This window comes from Marmota flaviventris, chromosome 13, assembly GCF_047511675.1.
Source record: "Marmota flaviventris isolate mMarFla1 chromosome 13, mMarFla1.hap1, whole genome shotgun sequence".
NCBI classification, from domain to species: Eukaryota; Metazoa; Chordata; class Mammalia; order Rodentia; family Sciuridae; genus Marmota; species Marmota flaviventris.
The window spans coordinates 92,234,752-92,254,828 of NC_092510.1; the positions used below are offsets into that span (position 1 = coordinate 92,234,752).

Consider the following 20,077-nt stretch of genomic DNA (forward strand, 5'->3'; position numbering starts at 1 on the left):
CCACTTATGTCTTTTACTCTTTATGGGGCCATCATTTGAGCCTCAGGCAGGAGGAGGTGCAGAATCAGCTTGATGCCATAGGAAGAATGTGGCTTTGCCATCATCCATTTCTGGGTTCAAATCCCAGCTCAACCACAGTATTACATAACCTTGGGCAAGTCACTTCTCTAAGCTCAGTTTCCTTATCTATAAAATGGTTATAATGATATTTAAAACAACAGAGTAGCTGAGAATGAGTCAAATGAGATAGTACATGAAAAGGAGTTGGTGCTTAGCAGGTGTAAAATATGTGTTTGTTTTAAACACATGATGCAGTTTGTTAGCAGCATATATAATCACTCTTCAGAATCACCTCAGAGCTCACATTTGTCAACTGAAAAACAGAAGTGGAAGCAGCAACATGTCTCAGGGCCACTTGTGGACCCCAAGCAACCTGGATCTTTGCACAACTGTCCCTCTTGGGAGGTTGCTGGATCCTGTGGCCTCCTGGGTCATGTCCCCTGTCTCACCAGAACTTTCTGGTAGAAACTGGTAAAAACTGGGAGGGCTCTGCAGGGAAAGGAAACTGGACCTGCAATGAGCAACCCAGAGCTATCATGCAGGTACAGCCAACAGCCAGAGGAAGGCCTGGGTCCACTCTCAGCTATACCATGGAGAAACCTGGGGAAATAACCTCACCCCTCTCAGACTCCAGTCACTTTGACAGAATGATAGGGCTGAGCTCCACGGCTGATAACAAACTGAGTTTTGAAAACAGAAGTTACATTCATAGTGCTGGGGATGTGGCTCAAGAGGTAGCGCGCTCGCCTGGCATGCGCGCGGCCCTGGGTTCGATCCTCAGCACCACGTACAAAGATGTTGTGTCCGCCAGAAAAAAAAAAAAAAAACTATAAAATAAATTTTAAAATTCCCTCTCTTTTTTTTTTTAAAAAAAGAAGTTACATTCATATAAGCACACATGCCTAATATATTATCAAAGATACACATATATCTAAACATTTGAAAAATGGATTAAGAGAGTAAAGTGGGGAGGCACATGAATGGGGGTAAGAAATAGGACCCAGCTCAAATGCCTCCCCTTGTCCCACAGAGCATACTAGAGTGATGTCTGTTTACATCATTGGCCAGATTGAGAGCTCCTCTAGGCAGGGTGGGGCTGGGACCCTTCTCTGAATCTGCAGAGACAGCCCAGGGCCCAGTAGAGAGCTGGTGTTCAGGGAGCACAATGCAGACAACAGCCAGCCTGATCTGCTACTCACTAAGACATAGGGATGATGCAATATTTATAGAGAAAAAAAAAAAAAAAAAAAAAAAAAAACCCTTCTTCGTGCCTTTGCAATGCACAATTTACCAACTGGGAAATGGTACCGACTTTTTAGCTTTGCACTGTCCAGCAGCCCAGAAATTCTGGGAGCCAGGGACCCAAGCCCTTAGCCAGAGAGTAGGAAAGAAATGAAATCCCATCATGTTCTGGATTTAAGTGCCAGCACTTCTACTTGCGTTAACTTTATTTATTACACAAATAAGACATTTACAAAGCACAACATGAAAGATATGTAACAAAACAGACATTGGTTTTACAAAAAAAGTGCTTACAATTTTTATTCCATGTGTGTATTTCCCCTTTTGTTTTGTATTTAAATAAATAGTCTTGTCGGCCTGTGTGTTCCCAGGCTGCTCTTAACAGGGTAGTGGAGACGTTTGAACTGCAACATGCTACTGTCATGTAGTCCACGCAAGGAACAGACCCTGGGGAGAGACTCAAGACAGAGAGGATCCTGGGTGACCCTGGGCAAGGCTCAGTTGGCCGCTTACCACATGGTTGTGATTGGGGCTTTGATCATTAGGAGCAAAAATCAAAGGAAAGATCTGAGCTCCCCAAGGCCAGGGATCAGGCCCAGGTCACTCCTGTTAGTTCAGTGCCCAGACAGAGGCAGCACAAGTTTTCACTGGATGACTTCTGAACTGAGCCATATTCACCACATTCTGAGTGGTGCTTTCTCTTTGACCTTAGTTAGCTGTAACATCTTTGGAAGGGACAGAATGCAGGTTCCCTTCTTGGGCCTCACCCATGCCTAGGCCTCCTCCAGAGAAAATGGCATGTAAGTTCTCATTAAGTGCCAACTTCAAGCATGTGAATCCCGAAACCTTATCCAGACTCAGAGAGAGTGCATCTATTAGTGATGTCTGCTATGGATGAAGACAGAGGGACCACAGCTGCGTATAACTATAAACTTGCTTTCCCTGTCCTGGAGTCTCCTTCTAAAAGCAGGCAGGAGGACTAGGGCTAAAGCATGCTTACTAGCAGCCTCTAGTGGGAAATGCACTAGGTCTCCAAGTAGTTCTAGAATTATAGGATAAGCTTGGGGCAAATGGGCATCCCCTGAAAACATAAATATCATGGTCCTATTTGCCCAAGCCCTTGGTTTCAGGTGGAAGAGTTGCAGCAGGATGGGGTGGATGAGAGCACAGCTGTGTCTAGCCTTGTTCTCAGGAGTGGGTGGGGCTGGCTCTGGGCAGGGTTGGCAGGGAAGCCCATAGGACTAGCTTGGCACACTCACCTAAGCAGTGGGCACCTCTCGACTCAGAGATGGATCAGAGTTTACATTCTGGCTCTCATTTCACTGGGCTCTGTTCCTTGGCCCCCAAGAGTGGTCCCCTAGCCCAGGCACCCCTATCAGTAGTGAACCAGCAGCCAAAAAGCATCCCCAACTCTAGCCTGCCCAAACACTCAGCAGCAGCATCACACAGATCAAATACCATCTTTGCTACGTCTCCTGCACTTATGTTAGATAGTCAGGTGGGGGTAGGGTTTCCCCTCCGTCCCAAGTGTTCGCTTTCCCCTCCTTGAGATGGTTAGTGCCTCTCCCAGTGCAGAGTGCCACATGTGCCACATCCCTCTCCTCGATCTCCAACCAATGGGGGCCTTTGTCCCCCATCCCCCGCCTGTCCCTCTGCCTCTTGGTCTGGGCAGGCCTCCATCTCTGCCCTACTGGGCCTCTCAGGGTTGGTCAGTGTCTCTTCTCTTTCTGAATTAACTTGACATAACCAGACAGATGGAAATGATAAAATTAGAACATAGCTTTCCTTTGGGGACATCCCACAAACACTGTAGAGTTTTCCAGACAAAAGCAACAGAGTGGATGACATTGGGGGTTGTCGGCTATTCGGAATTCAGAGATGGTTCCAAGGAAGTAGTAAATAAAGGCCAATGGGGGTGGGAGGGCGGGGAAGAAAACCTGTAAATTAGGAGGCTGTTGGTGTCGCATGATTCAATTTGTCTTTTGCTATTGTAATCAGCTGAAGTTGAAGATGACTCCTGTTTAAATGGGAAAAACAGGCTGTTGTTTTCACCCTGATTCCAAATTTCAGGGAGCTCTGCCTTCCAAGAGGAGGCCTCTGTGATGCTCCTGGCCAGTTCTGGTTCTCAGCAGGAGAGGGAAGGCCAGGCCTGGGGGCCCAGCTGGCGGCGGGCAGAATGGCGGGTGGGGGTGGATGCGGAGGCGGTGGATCCCTGGCCACAGTTTGGACACTGGATCTCAGCGGCTGAGGGGCAGCTGTGGGGTGCCCATGGACAGATGCGGAAGTGCCGACAGCGTTAGTACTGAAAAAGGATGACCTGCAAGAGGAGGGCATGGGAGGTGGCTGAGTTGGGAGCCTGCCCCACTTGGCAGCCCCCAGGGATCCTCAAAGTCATGCAGCATAAGGAAGGGCTCAGGGCCTAGATCTGGGTTTAAATCTTGACTCTGGCAGCTTACTTGCTGTGGGACTTTGGACAACTCACTTCCCCTCTCTGAGCCTATTTCCTCATCTGTAAACAGGGATGACAAAAACCTCTCAGAACAGGGAGGATTCAATGAGATACAATAGCAGAAGCAAAAACCTACTGGGCACTTTACCCTGCTCCCTCCATAAATTGCTTCAATGAAGCTGCACCTCAAGCCCATGAGGAAGTCCTACTGTGATGGTCTCTATTTTACAGGGAGGGCACCAAGGCTGAAAGAAGTGGCAGTTAGTGAGTCCATGATCACAGCTAGGAAGAGGCACACCAACACTGGAATCCAGGCAGGCTCTTTACTAAACCACCCATCTCTACCTCTCCAACACCACCATGACAACAGCTGCCCACGGCACACAATCTACCAAGCCAAGGGCTAAGCACCCAGTGTGCACCGGATCTGCACAAAGCCAAGGCATGTGGCTAAGCCAGCCAGAGGCTGATGCACAGCGAGTGGGTGGGCCTCTGCTCCTTTCTCTTTCCCTCTTCCACTTAGAGCACCTGGCTGACATCTTACTGCCACCCATACAACCAATCCCCTGAAGTTCAGGTCAAGGATTACTGGCTGGCTGGTCAAAATGGGGTGTCCCTTTTCACAGGAAAATAGGAGGAGGAGGTTTCAAGTGGCCCAGAGTCTGCCAGTGGGCACCGTCACATCGCTGATACATTTTCTGATCAGGATGCTTCTTGCCCAGAATCAGCTACCAGAGGAGGTGGAGGAGGAAAGCAAAGATGTTGATCTCCATAGTAGCATGGTAGTCCCCTCCCCCTTACCTACAGTTTCAGTTATCTGCAGTCAACCACAGTCCAAGAATATTAATATTGGTCTTGACTCTTTCAAAAGAGAGGGATCACACTCATATAACTATTATTAGAGTACATTATGATTGTTCTATTTTATTATTGTTGTTGTTAATTTCTTAATGTGCCTAATTTATAAATCAACCTTTATCAGAGGTATGTATGTATAGGAAAAATATACTATTATATAAGGTTCAATACTATCCAGGGTTTCAGGCCCCCACTGGGGGTCTTGGAACATAGCCCTACAGATACGAGTAGACTACTGCAATCATAATGACGACCAGTACCCATGGAGCGCTTTCTGCCTATGGGACACTGTGCTAAGCTCTTTACACAAGTCATTGCATTTAGTCTCCACAGCAAACCCGGGTGGTGGGAGCCATTATTGTCCCCATTTTATAAATACAGAAACTGAAACTCTGAGAAGCTAATCGTGTTTCCAGGTCTCAGAGGGAGGAGGTGGCAGATCTGGGCTCAGGGTGGCTGGGCTCCAAAGCTCACACTGCATTCTTCACCCAGCCTTGTGCCTTATTTCCACTGGATCTGCAGGACACCTGGCTTTAAGCTCTTATTAAAAGGAGCACCCCCCCCCCCAAAAAAAAAGATTACCCCAGTCAAACCTGTCCCCTACAGGGGCCTCAGTCCCTCAATAACCTAATATTTGAATAATAACCTCTTGGTCCTGATTTCTAAGAACCTTCCAAGTGCTGAAGTTGTGGGATCAGGGTACACAACCAGGAAGAAATGTGGTTCTGGAAACGCACAGGCGTATGTGGCCAAATGATGACGCAGTGGACAGGAAGCTCCTCCCACCCTGAGAATGCTCGGGTCATTGTTCTCCTGGCCAAACCAGCTCTGATCCAGATAAGTGGGCTCAAGGACCAGACCCAGGGGGACACAGTCTCCCCACAGCTAGGCTGGCTCAGGCCCGGAGGGACTTGGGAGACAGCCCATACAGTCCTACGCTGCCTGCTCAGCCCAAGCCCTGTGACCCACCAAGCCCACAGGTTTGACAATATGTGGATGGGAAAAATCCCTGGAAGTTGAGGGAAGTTCTGACAGTAAGAGGGCAGTGGGTCACAAAGGAGGGAGACACACTTTAATGCAGAGCATCTGGATACAAATCCGGGGACACAGCCCAGCAAGAGTGAATTCTGACTCACTAGACAAACCCAGGGGCCAGAATCCTAGAGCCAAAGTTGCCAATGCCCAGCCTGGCTCGTCTTTCAGGCTGAACCAGAAATAACCACAAGCTTAGCTGAGCAACCAGGAGGCAGGGCTCCGCTCCAAGCACTGAGCCCAGCCCTATGCACTTCCAAGGCCCAACCCTTCCCTCTATGTAATGCCTAGGGTACCAGGCTTTTCAGTATGTAGCCCTGGCTGCTCCTCCACTTCCCTGGGCCTCCACCCCACTAAACACCCCACAATCCCCTCAAAGCCAGGCTTCTCCTTGCTTCTGTGCATCAGCACTTGCTGTTCTCCCAACATGGAATGCCCTTCTCCTCATACCCTGCTTCTCCCCTAAAGTTGTCACTCCCTCTTCTGGGTCCTCCAAGGCCATGGCTGCCCCCACTCCAACTACCCCATTGCCTCATGGTATAACTGTCCATGTCCTACTCTAAGTCACAAGTTTCTTGTGGGTGGGTATCAGGTCAGATCTCTTCTGCAAAGCCAGTGCCAGGTCTGGTAGGACCAATGATCTCCCACAAGAAAGAGGCAGGTATGAGGCAGGTGGTCCTTAGATCGAGGCCTGCTGTGTCCACGCTCAGTGTGACCCTGGATGAGCTACTTCTCTGAGCCTCCGTTTCCAGAGGTGACATGGAGTTCCATCATAGCCATCCTCCCAGGGAGGCTGTAAAGGATACTGTCAGAGACAGTCCTGTAGAAATGTGAAGTGGTACAAGAAAGGAAGAATCTACTGAGCTTCATAGACTTCAGAGTCCAGCAAACTTGCTGCACCCCTCGACAAATCACCTCATCTCTCTGAACCTCAGTCCATTTATTTCTACAATGAGAAAGGCCATCTCCATGCCCACCAAGAAGCTGGGAGGTGTCAACCAGAAGATGTGTGTAAAGTGGAACAGAAGACGAGCTCAACAAATAGCAGTTCTTAATGTGAATGTGACAGTCTCAGAAGGGACCTTCCTGCGGTGTGCTCCCCGACCACCTGATTCTTGTGTTGAACACCACCACCTACTTGGAAACATATCTGTGCAACTAGGCTGTTTTCACCTCCGTACTATAGATATTCCCTCACATTGCCAATCACAGAGAGCCCAACACACAGTAGGTGCTCAATCAGGAGGCACAGCCAGAGGAAATACCCTGGAGAAGTGTTCTGCACCTGGAGCTGCCCATCAGAATCACAGGGGCTGAGCATCACAAATGCAGGTCAATGTACCCCATTCCAGTCTCGTCATCAGACTCTGGCTTGGGAATCTGTTTTTCCAAGCTGCCCCGGTGATTCCAAGACTCATGAAGACTGGGATCCACAGGACTGGAGGGCTCCTGATGGACCTTCCACCTCTAAAGCATGGTCTCTGTCTCCCTGGACCACTGTACCATCTGACTCAGGGTGGCTCCATGCCTCCCACGGCACATCTTCCCAGCCGACCTCTCTGAGGACCATCACAGTGCTGTCTCTGCAAGGCCTTCCAAGGTCCCCCACTGCCCCGGGATAAAGTCCAGGTCCTCTGCCTGTCAGCCCCTTGGTCCCATTTCTCACCACTTTTCCTCCCAAGCCTGTCCCAGTGACATGGAATGGTTCAGGATTCCCTAAGAGCTGGGATGGCTGTCTTTGATGAGCCCTGATCCAGTGTCAGGCCTGCGTTTTGGGGCTGCCTTCCTCCAGGAAGTCTTCCCTCCATCTCTCCCTGCCCCCACTCTTCCTCCATCCCACAGCTCCCTATCACAGTGTGATCAGCCGGGTTGCAAATGCTGGAGTCTGTCTCCCCCTCCAGATGTGGCCTCCTGGAGCAGCAGCCATGCTTTACTTATCTGTGAGTAATGAGTAAGTGAATGAATAAACGCACAGGTTCTCATCCAGGCTCTGACCTTCAGCTTCTTGGCCTCGATTTCCCTCTTCTAAAAGGAGAGGCTGTCTCAGCTCAATGGCTTTTAAGGCTAGCTCTGGGATGCCTCAGAGCTGAGCGGGAGGTGAGGCTCCTACCCGCTCCATGGTTGCACTCAGAGCAGCTCCGTCTAAATTCATCTGTGATACTGATGAGACTAAACAAAGGGTTCCAATGCTTAAAAAGCAAAGCCTTCCAGCTGCTGGACTGGGTAATACCTAAGCATCTTCTAGACATTCATTCCCAACGCCTCAAACAACCAGAGATCCGGTTCCACAGAGGAGCCCTGCCAGTTGGCCAAGGTTCCTTGCTGGCCTGCTGTCTCTTTGCCCCACCAGAAGCCCTCCCTGCAAAAGCCTCAAAGCTTGAGTAAATTCTCCAGTGTGACAAAAGAGAAGCCACCCTGCCAGTGAGAGGACGGGGTGAAGGAGGCCTGTGGAGTGGGCGCATGTGGAACATGCCAGCAGCTGCTCAGATGCCTCTCATGGGCACAGAGTGGGCCAGAGCTGGCTGGGCAGAGATGGTCTGCCACAGAAAGGCAGGCTGCCCACTCAAGGATGGGAAATACTGCCAGAAACTCAGCCCCGCAGCAGGAAGGCTCTGATCCAGCAGACCAACCTGGCTCCATTTACCTTCTCACCCCGGCTGGAGAGCGGCCCATCCATATCAGCTTTGAGGTGGACGGGAGGCGCGGTGTAAGGCAGCCGACAGTGCACCTGCCCGCACTGTACCTGACCTGTGGACGAGAGGTTGCCTTGGAGCCCATCCCTCAGGCTCCACACGGGATCCCACCTGCCCTGTACTCTGCAAGCTGGAGCCCCAAGACCAGTTCCATCCCTGCCACTTAACACCTGCATGAGATTTCAATAGGGTGGGTGACCACACTGCACATGAAGGACTTTATAAAGTGCCACAGTTGCTAGGGATAATCATCCAGTTCATTGATAAATGGGCACTCATGCAAGCAAGGTTGTGCTCTACGGGTTGTGTACAGATCCTCCTTGTACACTTCTGTCTCCCAGTTGGGTTTCATCAACCTTATACCAATAGCCACCCCTCCCCTTCCCTCCCCATCCTCCTTTCCAGCTTGGTTTTTCTTCCTTAGCCCTAACCATCTGACTTACGGTGTGTTTTTATTGTTTTTTTGCTATCACCTGTCTTTGCCAACTAGAATACAAGCTCCATGAGGGCAGGAAGTTTTTAATCTGTTTTCTAGTTTCTGGATTTTTGTAAATTTCCAACACCAAGGATGAGGCATGATATCTAGTAGGTACTTTAAAAATATTTGTTCAATGAGACTCCATACCCTATTCCAACATCTAAAACTGTTGGGGAAAGTCCACCTGTGTGTCTGATCCAAACCTTTCATGCTTCATCCTGTTTACCACTATAATAGAGAAGTCCTTTGCCTATCTCTTCTCTAGACTTCATCCTCTTTGATCATAGAAAAAGAACTGTGCAGAAACTGACAATCAATATGTAACTTGGGACAAATCTCTGTGTCTTTCTGAGCCACAGATCTCTCATCTGTAGAATAAAGCAATTGTATTAAATTGAGGGTTCTTAACTCCCTGGGTGTTCAGGGAATCCATGAACAACCTCAAATTACTCAAATAACTATGTGTATCTGTGCATTTTTCTGGGGTCTGGTTCCAAAGCTTTTATCACATTCTAAGCTCTAAGACTTCAGGAAACTAAGGATCCTGTGAATTTAATTAACTATGAAGTAAAAGTTCATTTTTTTTTTTTCCTGGGCTCTCGTTCTCTTTCTTCAACTTCCCAGCTCTAAGGCTTCAGAATATGCAAGATTCAAGACTTTAACTAACTGCAAAGCAAACTACTGGGGTGACCTTCAGCTCTTGAAGCAAGAGGTAGCAGGCCCAGACACCCCACCGAATTCTGCCCCAAGCTAGGTTCCACCACCAGGGAAAAAGGAAAAGGGTACCTCAGCCCCTTCTCTAGGGATCCAAGACAGATCTAGGCATGCTCACTGGAGTGGTGTGGATGGAGTCGTGGCCCACCTTTGAAGAGGGTCACCTAGATCCATCATTACCTCCACACAATGATGATAGCCTAGGTCCCTGGTACTAGAGAGGCCCTGATCATTGGCATTTTTAACAAGTATTTACTGGGCTCTGTGCAGGCTGAACATAAATTATTGTTTAGAAATAAAAGGGGGAAAGTATCCTTCCTACTAAGCAGATGGTTCAGAAATGGAACAGTGTAAAGAGTCCAGTTTCTCCCCAGCAGCCTGGAGCAGCAGGCAGAACTCTGTACTGCTAGTTTACAAACCAAGCCCATGCTGCCATCACAAGAGTAGCTAATACTTACTGAATGTTGAAGACTTTACATCAGTTACCTTATTCCACAGTCACAACACTGCTTTGAGATACGAACTCTTATTGTCCTTGTTTTTGAAGATAAGGGAACTGATATTCAAGGAAGCTAAGAAACTTTCCCAATGTCACCCAGTTAGTAAGTGGCAGGGATGGAATTTGAAGCCCAGCAGTCTGACCCCCGACATTTGATCTTTAAAGAGCACTAGCTCCCATGAACTTACAGTGGGCCCTTGGTTTCCTCCACCATTCAATGGGATAGTGATCTCTGATGTTTATGTCTGGCACATGGCAGGTATTGGGTAAAAGCAGTGGCTCTCTCTCTGACCTCCCTTCTTTCTCCCTTTCACTTGTAGCCAGAGAAAGGATGGTGAGTATTTGTGTGCATGTATGCATGTGTGTTTGTTATGATCACTTCTATTTTTTTGGTCATGCTCAGCTTTGAGAAAACAACCTCAAAGGGAAAGAAAGTCTCGATAAGCAACTGCTCTGTAACAGATTCACTGAATGCTCATCCCTCAGAAATACAGGAGTTTATTCCCTTATTTCTCCAGGTTCCTGCTCCAAAGTCCCTTCACCATGACCCTTCCCACCTCTCCCCATAGAACTCATTGTCCACCCACATGTCTCCCCCCCCCCCCTTTTTTTTTTTTTTTTTTTGTTTTTGGTACTGGGGATTGAACTCAGGGGCACTCAACCACTGAGCCACATCCCCAGCCCTAATTTATATTTTATTTAGAGACAGGGTCTCACTGAGTTGCTTAGTGCCTCACTTTTGCTGAAGCTGACTTTGAACTTGTGATCCTCCTGCCTCAGCCTCCCAAGCCACAGGAACTACTGTTATGCGCCACCCTGCCTGGCCTCCCCTCCTTCTTTTAAGAGTTCAGGGTCTCTTTCCCAATCTCTCATTCTGGAATGTGAGTTCCAGGAGCACAGTAGCTCTGGCCTACTGTGTTCCCAGTGCTATGAACACAGGAGGCACTCAAAATGTATTTACTGAATGCATGAATCGATTTTCGCAACTCTATAAAAGGTATTAATAGCTGGGGATAAAGCTCAGTTGGTAGAGTGCTTGCCTGGCATGCACAAGGCCCTGGGCCTAGCACCAAAAATAAAATAAAATAAAAATAAAAGGCATTAATAATATTCCAGTTTACAGATGAGGAAATCGAAGTTCAAGGAGGTTAAGTGATATGCCCAAGACCACACTAACTTTCTGCTTTCCCAAATGTACCCCCACCACCTTCGCTCTCTGGGTCAAGGCCTTCCCACATTCAGTTCCCCCAGTCAGTATGCCTCACTAAATCCTTTCCACGAGTTCAAATTGGTGTGTTTCCTCGAGGCGGCCTCCCCACCAGCATCTCCAAACACTCCCACCCAGCACCTTTCCTGTAGAAATCATCCCAGGGAAAATCATGCGCTTAACAATCTGGTTATTGTTCCCCTGTCTAACTGACCAGAATGCTGGCTCCACAGGGCAGGGATCTTGCTCCTCTTACTCTCTCCCTAGTCCCCAGGCCATAGCATTTGGGGAATGGCTAAATTGCTCGCCTTTACCAAGAGAAAGGATTCAACCCCCCTCTGAAACAGGGCGGGGGGTTTACCCGCTCCACGAAGCCCCTAGATTCGAATGACTTCGAAGCCCACATCTTTCCCCACGAGGCTCTGTAATGCATCCCCACGCCTCTGCCTCCGTCGCTCACGCACACTCCTCAGCCTTGCGTTCCCCGCAGACCCTCCTCCCGCTGTTGCGGTCACTTACTCTCAATGTAGCCGTGCAGGGTGACCATGCGCGCCCGCTCGGGGCTGCTGAACGGGGAGTAGTGGATGTCGTCGGACAGGGCGGAGGGAAGGCGGGACGGGGGCGCCCCAGAGGGCGGCACTGGGTGCTGCGGTGTGTGCTTTTTATGACGCGCCCGGCAGTTTTGAAACCACACCTGGAACGACAGCCTCAGCAGTTTCAGCCTCGCATTGAGAGGGTCGCACGCGCCGCCAGGGGATGCCCAGGCGGGACTGCCTCCCCACCCCCTGAAGAAGAGCCTCCACAAGCACCGGCGACCCTTGGCACCGCGGCGAGCTTCAGAGCTTGGCCCGGGACCCCTAAGCTCCGCCCCAGACCTGAAGGCCCCGCCCACTCGTGGTCCCACCTGGATGACCCTCCGGCTGAGGCCTGTCATGTCCGCCAGCTTCTGCAGCGTCTGCGCGTCCGGGTTGTTGTCCTGCGCGAACTGTGCCTGCATAACCTGCGGGTCGCGGGAGGGCGGTGAGGCAGGGCGCGCGGAGGTCTCCGAGACCCCGGCCCAATCAGAGGCTCCGGACCGGAGGCCACGCCCCAGGCAGCTACAGCCCCTCCCGCCACCGGCGGGTCCAGGCCGAGGGGGTGGAGCCACAAGGCCCTCTCACCCCCGCCCCCGCCGAGGCCCCGCCCCCGTCCCCGGGGCTCTATCTTGCCCTGGTACCTGCAGCTGCTCCGCGGTGAAGGACGTCCGCGCGCGCTTGGCCGGCTTGGGCTGACTGTCCTGTTCCGAGGGCACTGCCCCCTCCAACGTGAGGCCGTTCCCTGGGGGCGACAGAAGCAGCTGACCACGCGTCCCCATCTCTTCTAGTGGCAGCCTGGAAAGGACGGGGGTGGGGGGAGCTTGTCCCTGGAAGGGTCAGGAGCGGAGCTGGCTGGGAGTGGGGATCCCAGGGTCCTAATCCCCGAGCTCAGTGTTTGGGGAAAGGACCTCTGTTTCCATACTGGAGAGTTCTCTTTCAACGTCCTCTTTACATATAAGCCCTAAGGAGAGTGGTATTATCCCCATTTTACGCGAGAGGAAACTGAGGTTCAAAGAGAATAAAGTCCCTGCCCCTAACCTTCCCACTAGAATCTGAAAGCTGGCTGATCCTAACCGCCCAAACTGGGCTCCCTCCGAGTGAAACTAGGGGGATCCACAGGTTGGTGGGAATAAGAAACAAGGAGCTTACAATGAATGGAAGAAAAAAGGTTGGAAGGATGTACACCAAGGTGTCAGCACGGAGCAACCTCTGGCTAACCTCAGAGAAATGTCATCAAGGAGACTTTTTACTTTCAATACTTCTGCAACTTCTGAGGTCTTTAAAACTGCTACATATTATCTCTCTAAAATTCTTAATTTTGTTAACCTGGGTATATGTCTCAAATTAGATTACTTTTAAAACTATGATTGTAAACTACTAAGTTTATTCTGATTTTATTTTAATATTTCATTGTTCTAAATACAAAAGTGTCCTTATCAAAAGTTCAGAAAATTCCAATAAACCTCCCACAGGGGAGGGTGGGAATCATCAGTAATCCCACCATTCAGAGAGAACCACTGCTCACAATTTATTGTAGTTTAATTAGGAAAAAAAAAAACTGTGTTGGAAGAAAAAAAACAATAAACAAATACATAGAAATATCTGGAAAGGTAAAGGTGAAAATGTGAGAGGAAATGGCATTTGGAGTGATCTTTATTTTCTTTTTGCTTAACCATCTTTTCTAATATTATTATGATGAACATGTGTAGTGTGTCTATGTGTGTGTGTGTGTGCGCGCGCGTATGCAAGTGTTTAGAAAGCAAAAGAGTAACCAACATCAGGGGCTGTGGCTGTGTCTCAGTGGTAGTGCATTTGCCTGGTATGTGTGAGGCACTGGGTTCGATTCTCAGCACCACTTATAAATAAATAAAAATAAAGATCTATCAACAACTAAAGAATGTTAAAAAAAAAAAAAAAGTAACCAACATCAAATGCTGATCTGAGGCCCCATGCCTTCAAGTTCCCCTTATGGTTAGAGCTTAGGGTGTAATTGGCAAGACCATGACTAAAGGTGGTCCTAGTTGGTCCAGCTACCGAAGGAGCCTGTGGTTACTGATGGACCATGGTGTGCAGGAAACTCTGGATCCTGGATTTCCATCTCAGTTCCATTGCTGACCTGCCCACAACTTCAGATAACTTGAGAGCAACCCATTTAGCTCTGGTCTTGGACAAGTATACTCTTGTGGTCCCCGACTAGTTTTCAGGCTGAAGTCTAGAAACTGAGGAAGGGTGATCCATACCACTCCCCAGAGGGACTGGGAGTGAGGCAGATATTATTGTCCCATAGGGAGGCAGGCAGGACAAGGATTAGAGTGCCTTCTTTTTTAAATGGAAAAAAAAAAAAATGAAACTCTTTAGAGGCAGCCACATCCCTGCAGCCTCCTGGGTTTCTGAGGTCCAATTAAGGGGCCCTGGAACACAGGGATGAGGTGGTATGGCATGGTGTGACATGCTGTGTTATGGTAGTTAAGAGTCTGGGCTGGGCAGACCCACTACTATATTAACTTAGATGTTACATACTAAGATAACCTCCACTTTTTTGCTCATCTGTACAATGGGGATATACCATCAACATCCTAAGACTATTGTAAAGATTACTTAAAATAATCCATGCTGTAGAGAAGTTAGCAGCATCTATGGACCCTGACAGAGGAATCATGGGCAGCCCTGCCTGTACTCCCTTTTACCAGTCCCTACTCCACCTAGATCCCTGGAAGGCTGTCCGTATATGGGGCCTGTATGGGTCTATGTATCTTGGGAAATCAGAGAAGATGTTGTGATCATTCTAATCCAACATCCATCTTGCACAGATGGGGTAGGGGGACTGAGGGACAGAGAGGAAAGAAAATTTCTTGTTGTCACAGTATGTAGGAGCTTCATCTCCAGTCTCAGGAATGGGGCCCTTTCTCCTAATAGTCAGAGCCCTTGTCCGGGATGAAACCCCTACCCTCAAACCTCAGCTTGGTGCTACCAGGATGGGAATTGGGAGAACAGAAGCTACAACAAACATCTTTCTAGGGGATGGGGATGTAGCTCAGTTGTAGAGCACCTGCCTAGCATGTGCAAGTCTCTGGGCTCAATTCCCAGTAACTTCAAAATAATAATAATAATAAATCTCTATAGGACTGGCCTAGGCAACTGGGGTAAGGAGCCCCCAGGCGCCTTCCAAGGGTGGAGTAGTTGCCTCAATGAATAGAGTCCACTCCACCCTCCCATTCATTGAGTGCCTCCAGGTTTTACAACACTTCAGCTCATCAGCCTTTGAAAAGGTCTCCTGCTATTAACCCCATCTTACAGATAAGTCAGCACAGTCGCAGTAAGGTAGTGACAGATTCCCAAGCTAACCGTGGAGGAGCCCCACCTCCACCAGCCTCCAAGTGCTCCAGGGAACGCCCAGCACATAAAGCACTGTGTATCACATCTGGGGTGCTGGGGTCGGGTGGGAAAGGGCTCGAGACAGGGGTGCTGGGCAGGGCGGGTTAGGTACCATTCTCGGCGGCTCTCTTGAGGTTCTCGATCATGGTGTCGTAGTGGATGCGGCACAGCACCTTTTCCTCAACCAGGCCGAACTCCTCGCCGGTGGAGAGCTGACGCTTGCACGAGAAGCAGGCGAAGCAGGCCAGGTGGTAGGCGTTGCCGCGCGCCCTGCGCACCCAGTCGCTGGCGTAGATCTGTCTGCCACACCGGGCGCACTTGGTCCCAAATCGGCTGCGGGACAAGGTGACAGGGACTAGGCTCAGACAGGCCATCTCTCCCCCACCCCAATACCCCCAGTGGCGGGCCCCAGGCTCCTGGCCTCAGGGTCTTGACTCAGCAAATACCTGTTGCTTGGATACACTATCTGCCCTCACCCCCAGCCAAGTCCCACGGAGAGGATGAGCTGGAGGATGATTTTTAGTTTCTTCTTGGTCCTTTTCGGAGTTTTCCAAATTTTCTACGCTGATCACTTACATATGTATATTAGTTTGTTAATTAAAATTACAGCGTAATTGTTAGGAAAACAGGATAGTAATAATAACAGGCAAATTTTTGAGCACTGTACTCAGCAAGATTCTGTTTTACAGTCATTATCCCAAATAATTCTTCTTACAAGAAGTAAACTAAACTGCACAAGGTCACACAGCTCACAAAGTTAGGAGGAACCCCAGCCATGCCAATGCCAGAGATGAATAAACTATAGTCCCAGCCATACAGAAGCTCAAAAGTTCTTGGAAGAAGAGACAGATATGCACTTAACTAGCTTTGTGACCCTGAGCAAATTATTTAACTCCTCTGAGTTCTCCTTTTCCCTGCTCTGCACTGAACTAGATGACGACAGCAGACAGCAATGACGATTGCTATTTGTTTAGTGTCCTGCAGTCGACAAAGAAACCAGCCTTCCTTTATTCTGCCTCTTCTCCTTCTCTCTCCCCATTTTGTCCTGGGATATGTGTGTGCAGCTGTCTCCATCACCAGAGCCCCTCCCGGAAGTTGCAGAGCCTGGTTCCCTCAGCACCAGAAGTCATACCGCGGGTACCAGGGAAGGTTTGTTCTTTAAGTGCATGACTCACTTGTGACTGTGCCCAACCCTCTCATCCTCAGTTACCTCTGTATGCTCTGAGTTCAGGGAATGGTACCACAACTCATTCCACCTCTGGAGTGTGGAAATGTAAATCACACACTTCTCCCTCTTCAAACCCCACATCCAGCCAATCCTCAGGCTCCGTGGTTCTGTTTCCCAAATATCTCTGGGATCCATCTCCTCCTCTCCCCCTCCACTGCCACCCTTCCTCCTAGGCCAGGTTTCCATCAGGCACCCCTCACTACCAGTTTCCACCCTGGTCTCTTGGTTTCCAGCCTCGCCCTGCCAGTGCATCCTCCACACACAGTCACAGCCAAGTTTCCAGCAGGCACATGAAATCCCGTCCCTACCCTGCTTACAATCCATTGGTGGCTCCCCTTCACCCTGAGAATCTGGTTCAAGATGTTTTTGAGTTTATAAAACCTAACAGACCACATCCTCTTCAGGCCCACCTCCTTCTAAACCTTCTTCAGAGTCTCCCACTGCAAATCCAAGCATGAGTCCCAGTCAGCCACAGGGGAAGGTTAGTTCCAGATCTTTATGAGGTACTTTCTCTGAAGCACTTTCCCACCCCCAGGACCTCGCACAGGCTGTTCCTTTCCTGACCATATCCTACCCCACACACACACACACATCCCCACACATCCCCACAATCGTACCACCCTCTTAGCTTTGATCACACTGGTTTGTAAACATCTGGTTCCTTGGCTCTTCCCTTGCACTCCTGGGATTCCTGGAGGGAAGGGGAAGATGTAGAAGATTTGCCTCCATGCTCCCAGGGAGCATTAGGACAGCCTCTGTGTGACTGAGGGAAACAGTCCAGCAAAAAACGCTCTGGTTCCAACCTTGCCTGCCTTGGCAAATCATGCAATTGAGTTTTACTGAATGAGGGAGTGCAATGGCTTCCATCAGCTCCAGCTCCCAGGCTCCCCGAAGAAGAGTAAGGGGACCATAGGTTGGCTGGGGCAATGCTGAGTGCCTTTGCCGGGTCCTCTACCTACGCCAAGCAAAAACCGCTCTTGACCTCAGAAACGCAACTTCCCCAGGGAAGAGCCCGGCACAGCAAACAATCTTTGTTTCTATTGCCGAAAGAAAGGGGAGATGAACCGGCTTTGCCCAACCCAGCTTATCCCTTTGGTGGGACAATCCCTATTCAGTCATCGACTGGTGGTATCTGGATTGGGAGCACTTTCTGGTCTTTGGGCAATGCGGCTTTCCAATATTTCTGTGGGGGGAAATCGGGCATCCAGCTGTGCACAGAACCCTTACTTCAGATCGGGTCCTGGGGCGCAAAGTCTGCTTTGCACCCCCTCAGCTTTGTCAAAACCTGGTGAGATAGCAACTCTGGCACCCATATTCTACACGTGGAATAGGAGGTTCAGAGACGGCAAGTGACTTACTGGAGACCACAAAGTGTGGGGCCAGGGTCGAGGGCCCCTCCGAGATGCAAGAAAGACCTAGAACCCGCTGAGCAGACTGACTGGAGACAAGAAACCTGAGGTTCCAGAAGGATGAACAAGAAGGGGTCCTGGTTTGACAGCATCGTCATATTCCCACTCCTGGCAGCATGCTGGACCAGGAGACCAGCTATCTCCAGAAAGCGGAAAGTGCGACCTCAGGGTGGGGACAGCCAGAGTAAGGAAAGCGGGAAGCCTTCAGAGGCTGGGCAAAAGCGATGGCGTCTTCCGCTGGTGGAGAGATCCTGCGCGCTGCCGCATATGCACCAGACTGTGCGGTCCGGATCCTCCTGTCCTGTCCGGCTGGGTGGACTTAATTGTTCTGGGCCAGGGATGCGTCCGAGTCTCACCTCGCACCCCTGGACTTTCTGCCCTGAGAGTTCCAGATGTCCGAGTCTGTTATCCGTCCACACTCGTAGGTCACAGTGGCCCCAGCCCCCTTGTTTCGAAGCGGGCGCCTAGAGTGGCCTATCAGCAACTTTCCTACCCTCCGAGTATCACCCTAAATGCCAGGAGCTGTTCCCAGCCCTAGGATCTCCCTGCACTCACTGTGACACGTCCCAGTCAACGAAATCATCCTTGCACCGGATCCTTGGAATGGGGATGGGGGTGTCATTGTATAGGTTTGGATGCGTTAGGGCCCTTCCTGCAGTGTGTCCCCCACCCAGGACAGGGATCAGCGGCACAAACAAAGGGCACGAGGAGGCTTACGGATCGAGGCTCTGACAAACCGACAGACTCCTTCTCAGGCGGGCTGCGGGGCTCGAGCCGCCGGATTCCGGAAGCAGCGAAATCGGCGGTGGAGACAACGAAACTTCAAGAAAGGGGTGTTCGCGAGCTGTGAAGGGAGCGCCAAAGGGATTAGGGGGCGCGCCTACAGCCACCCAGCCTTGCTGCAAGGTCTGGGCCATGCGCGCCCCTCCCTGGGTCCCAATGCGCCAGAGTCAAAGACGCAAAGGACTGAAGCGCTTTGGGGATGGAGAGGTGTCCGACAGATGCTGCACATCCTAGCAAATGCTGAAAGGAGTAGCTTAAGCATCGCACAAGGTCAAGCCCTCTATCCCCTGCATGGAGAGTAGAGAGATCTGGATATTCTTGGTGCTGAACGGGAGCTGTGTGTCCTTGACAAAATCAGGCTTGCTTTCCAGGTTTACTTCCCCTGGATACCTAGTTGATGCTTTGTGATCATCTGCTGGATGAATGAAGCTCTATGAATGAGCGCTTTGAGTTTTGCTCGGATCTCTTCCCCCATTTATTACTCCTTTTCTCCATGAGGAAATCGAAGTGGAGCGCTAATGTTAGGCAGCTAGGAAGCCAAGGTGATGGAACTCCAACTTGAGTTCATGTATTTTGAGTTCAAGATGCTCACTAGATGGAGAGCCTTCAAGAGACTCTATGAGGGGAACAAGGAGGGTTGAAATGAAGCCCTTTCCATTCCCTGTGCTCCTTCCCTTCTAGGCAAACCCTTAGGAGAAGCCAGAAAAAACAAAACCAGCAATTAAAAGGTTAAAACGGCCAGTTCCTTGGAGGTCCCGTCCTGAGGCCCCTCCCCCCAAATCCCCTCGCAGTTCCCCCAACATCTGTCCCCTAACAGCTGGCAGCCGCTGTGCTGCTCTCCATAGTGGGGGGCCACTTTCCGGATCTTGGCTTCCCTTGGGACCCTTTCTCTGGGAGAGGGATGGAATCCACAGAGCTTGGACTCTCAAGGTGGGAGACTGGAGAAGGCTGGGGATTTGCCTTCAGTCCTGTGGCTGAACAGGGAGCAGGAACTTCAGGAGGCCTTGGCACTCTAACAACCCCGCCCTACAAACACACGGGGAGGCAGTTAACCCTTTGTCCCCCGTTCCCATTGTCAGAAGGGAAGAGGGCCAGCCGGGATGAGCAGGCCTTGGCAAAGTTGCTGCCACTCAGGGCCTCTGAGGAAGTTATCCCTGTTCTTGGGCTCCCAGAGCCACCCAGGGAGAGTCATCATTTGAGCACACATTGGGTGCTCTCTATGTAAAGTCAAACAAACTGGGCTAGAATCTTAGGACAAGTAGACAGGGGTCTTTGCCATTCCACAGGCCCCGCAATGTGCACAGAGGTGGCTGACATATCTTGCCTATGGAAGAAAAATATGGGAGTGTTTAGGGGTAGACATAGTGGAGTTAGGTGGCCACAGGGCTTATCCAGGTTCTACTATATATTAGCTGCATGACCTCACCTCTCAGGGCCTCAGTTTCCCCTCCTATAACATGGGGATTATGAGAACA

The 20,077-nt window shown here is 50.2% G+C and overlaps 1 protein-coding gene across 5 annotated transcripts in view; it reads right to left on the bottom strand.

The window, feature by feature from the left end:
* The window catches only part of Lhx6 (LIM homeobox 6), a 31,202-nt gene that overhangs the window by 4,650 nt on the left and 6,475 nt on the right, over positions 1–20,077 (bottom strand). For 2 of the 5 annotated variants that reach the window (XM_071600902.1, XM_071600901.1), the window contains 5 exons: positions 15,295–15,515; positions 12,449–12,549; positions 12,137–12,232; positions 11,752–11,926; positions 8,286–8,389 (listed from right to left, as the gene is read on the bottom strand). In XM_071600902.1, coding sequence (XP_071457003.1) covers positions 8,286–8,389; positions 11,752–11,926; positions 12,137–12,232; positions 12,449–12,549; positions 15,295–15,515 — 697 coding nt within the window. Of the gene's footprint in view, positions 1–1,468; positions 3,620–8,285; positions 8,390–11,751; positions 11,927–12,136; positions 12,233–12,448; positions 12,550–15,294; positions 15,516–20,077 lie in introns of those variants that run through there. The other 3 variants (XM_027937588.3, XM_027937596.3, XM_027937581.3) reach the window with 2 other exon arrangements.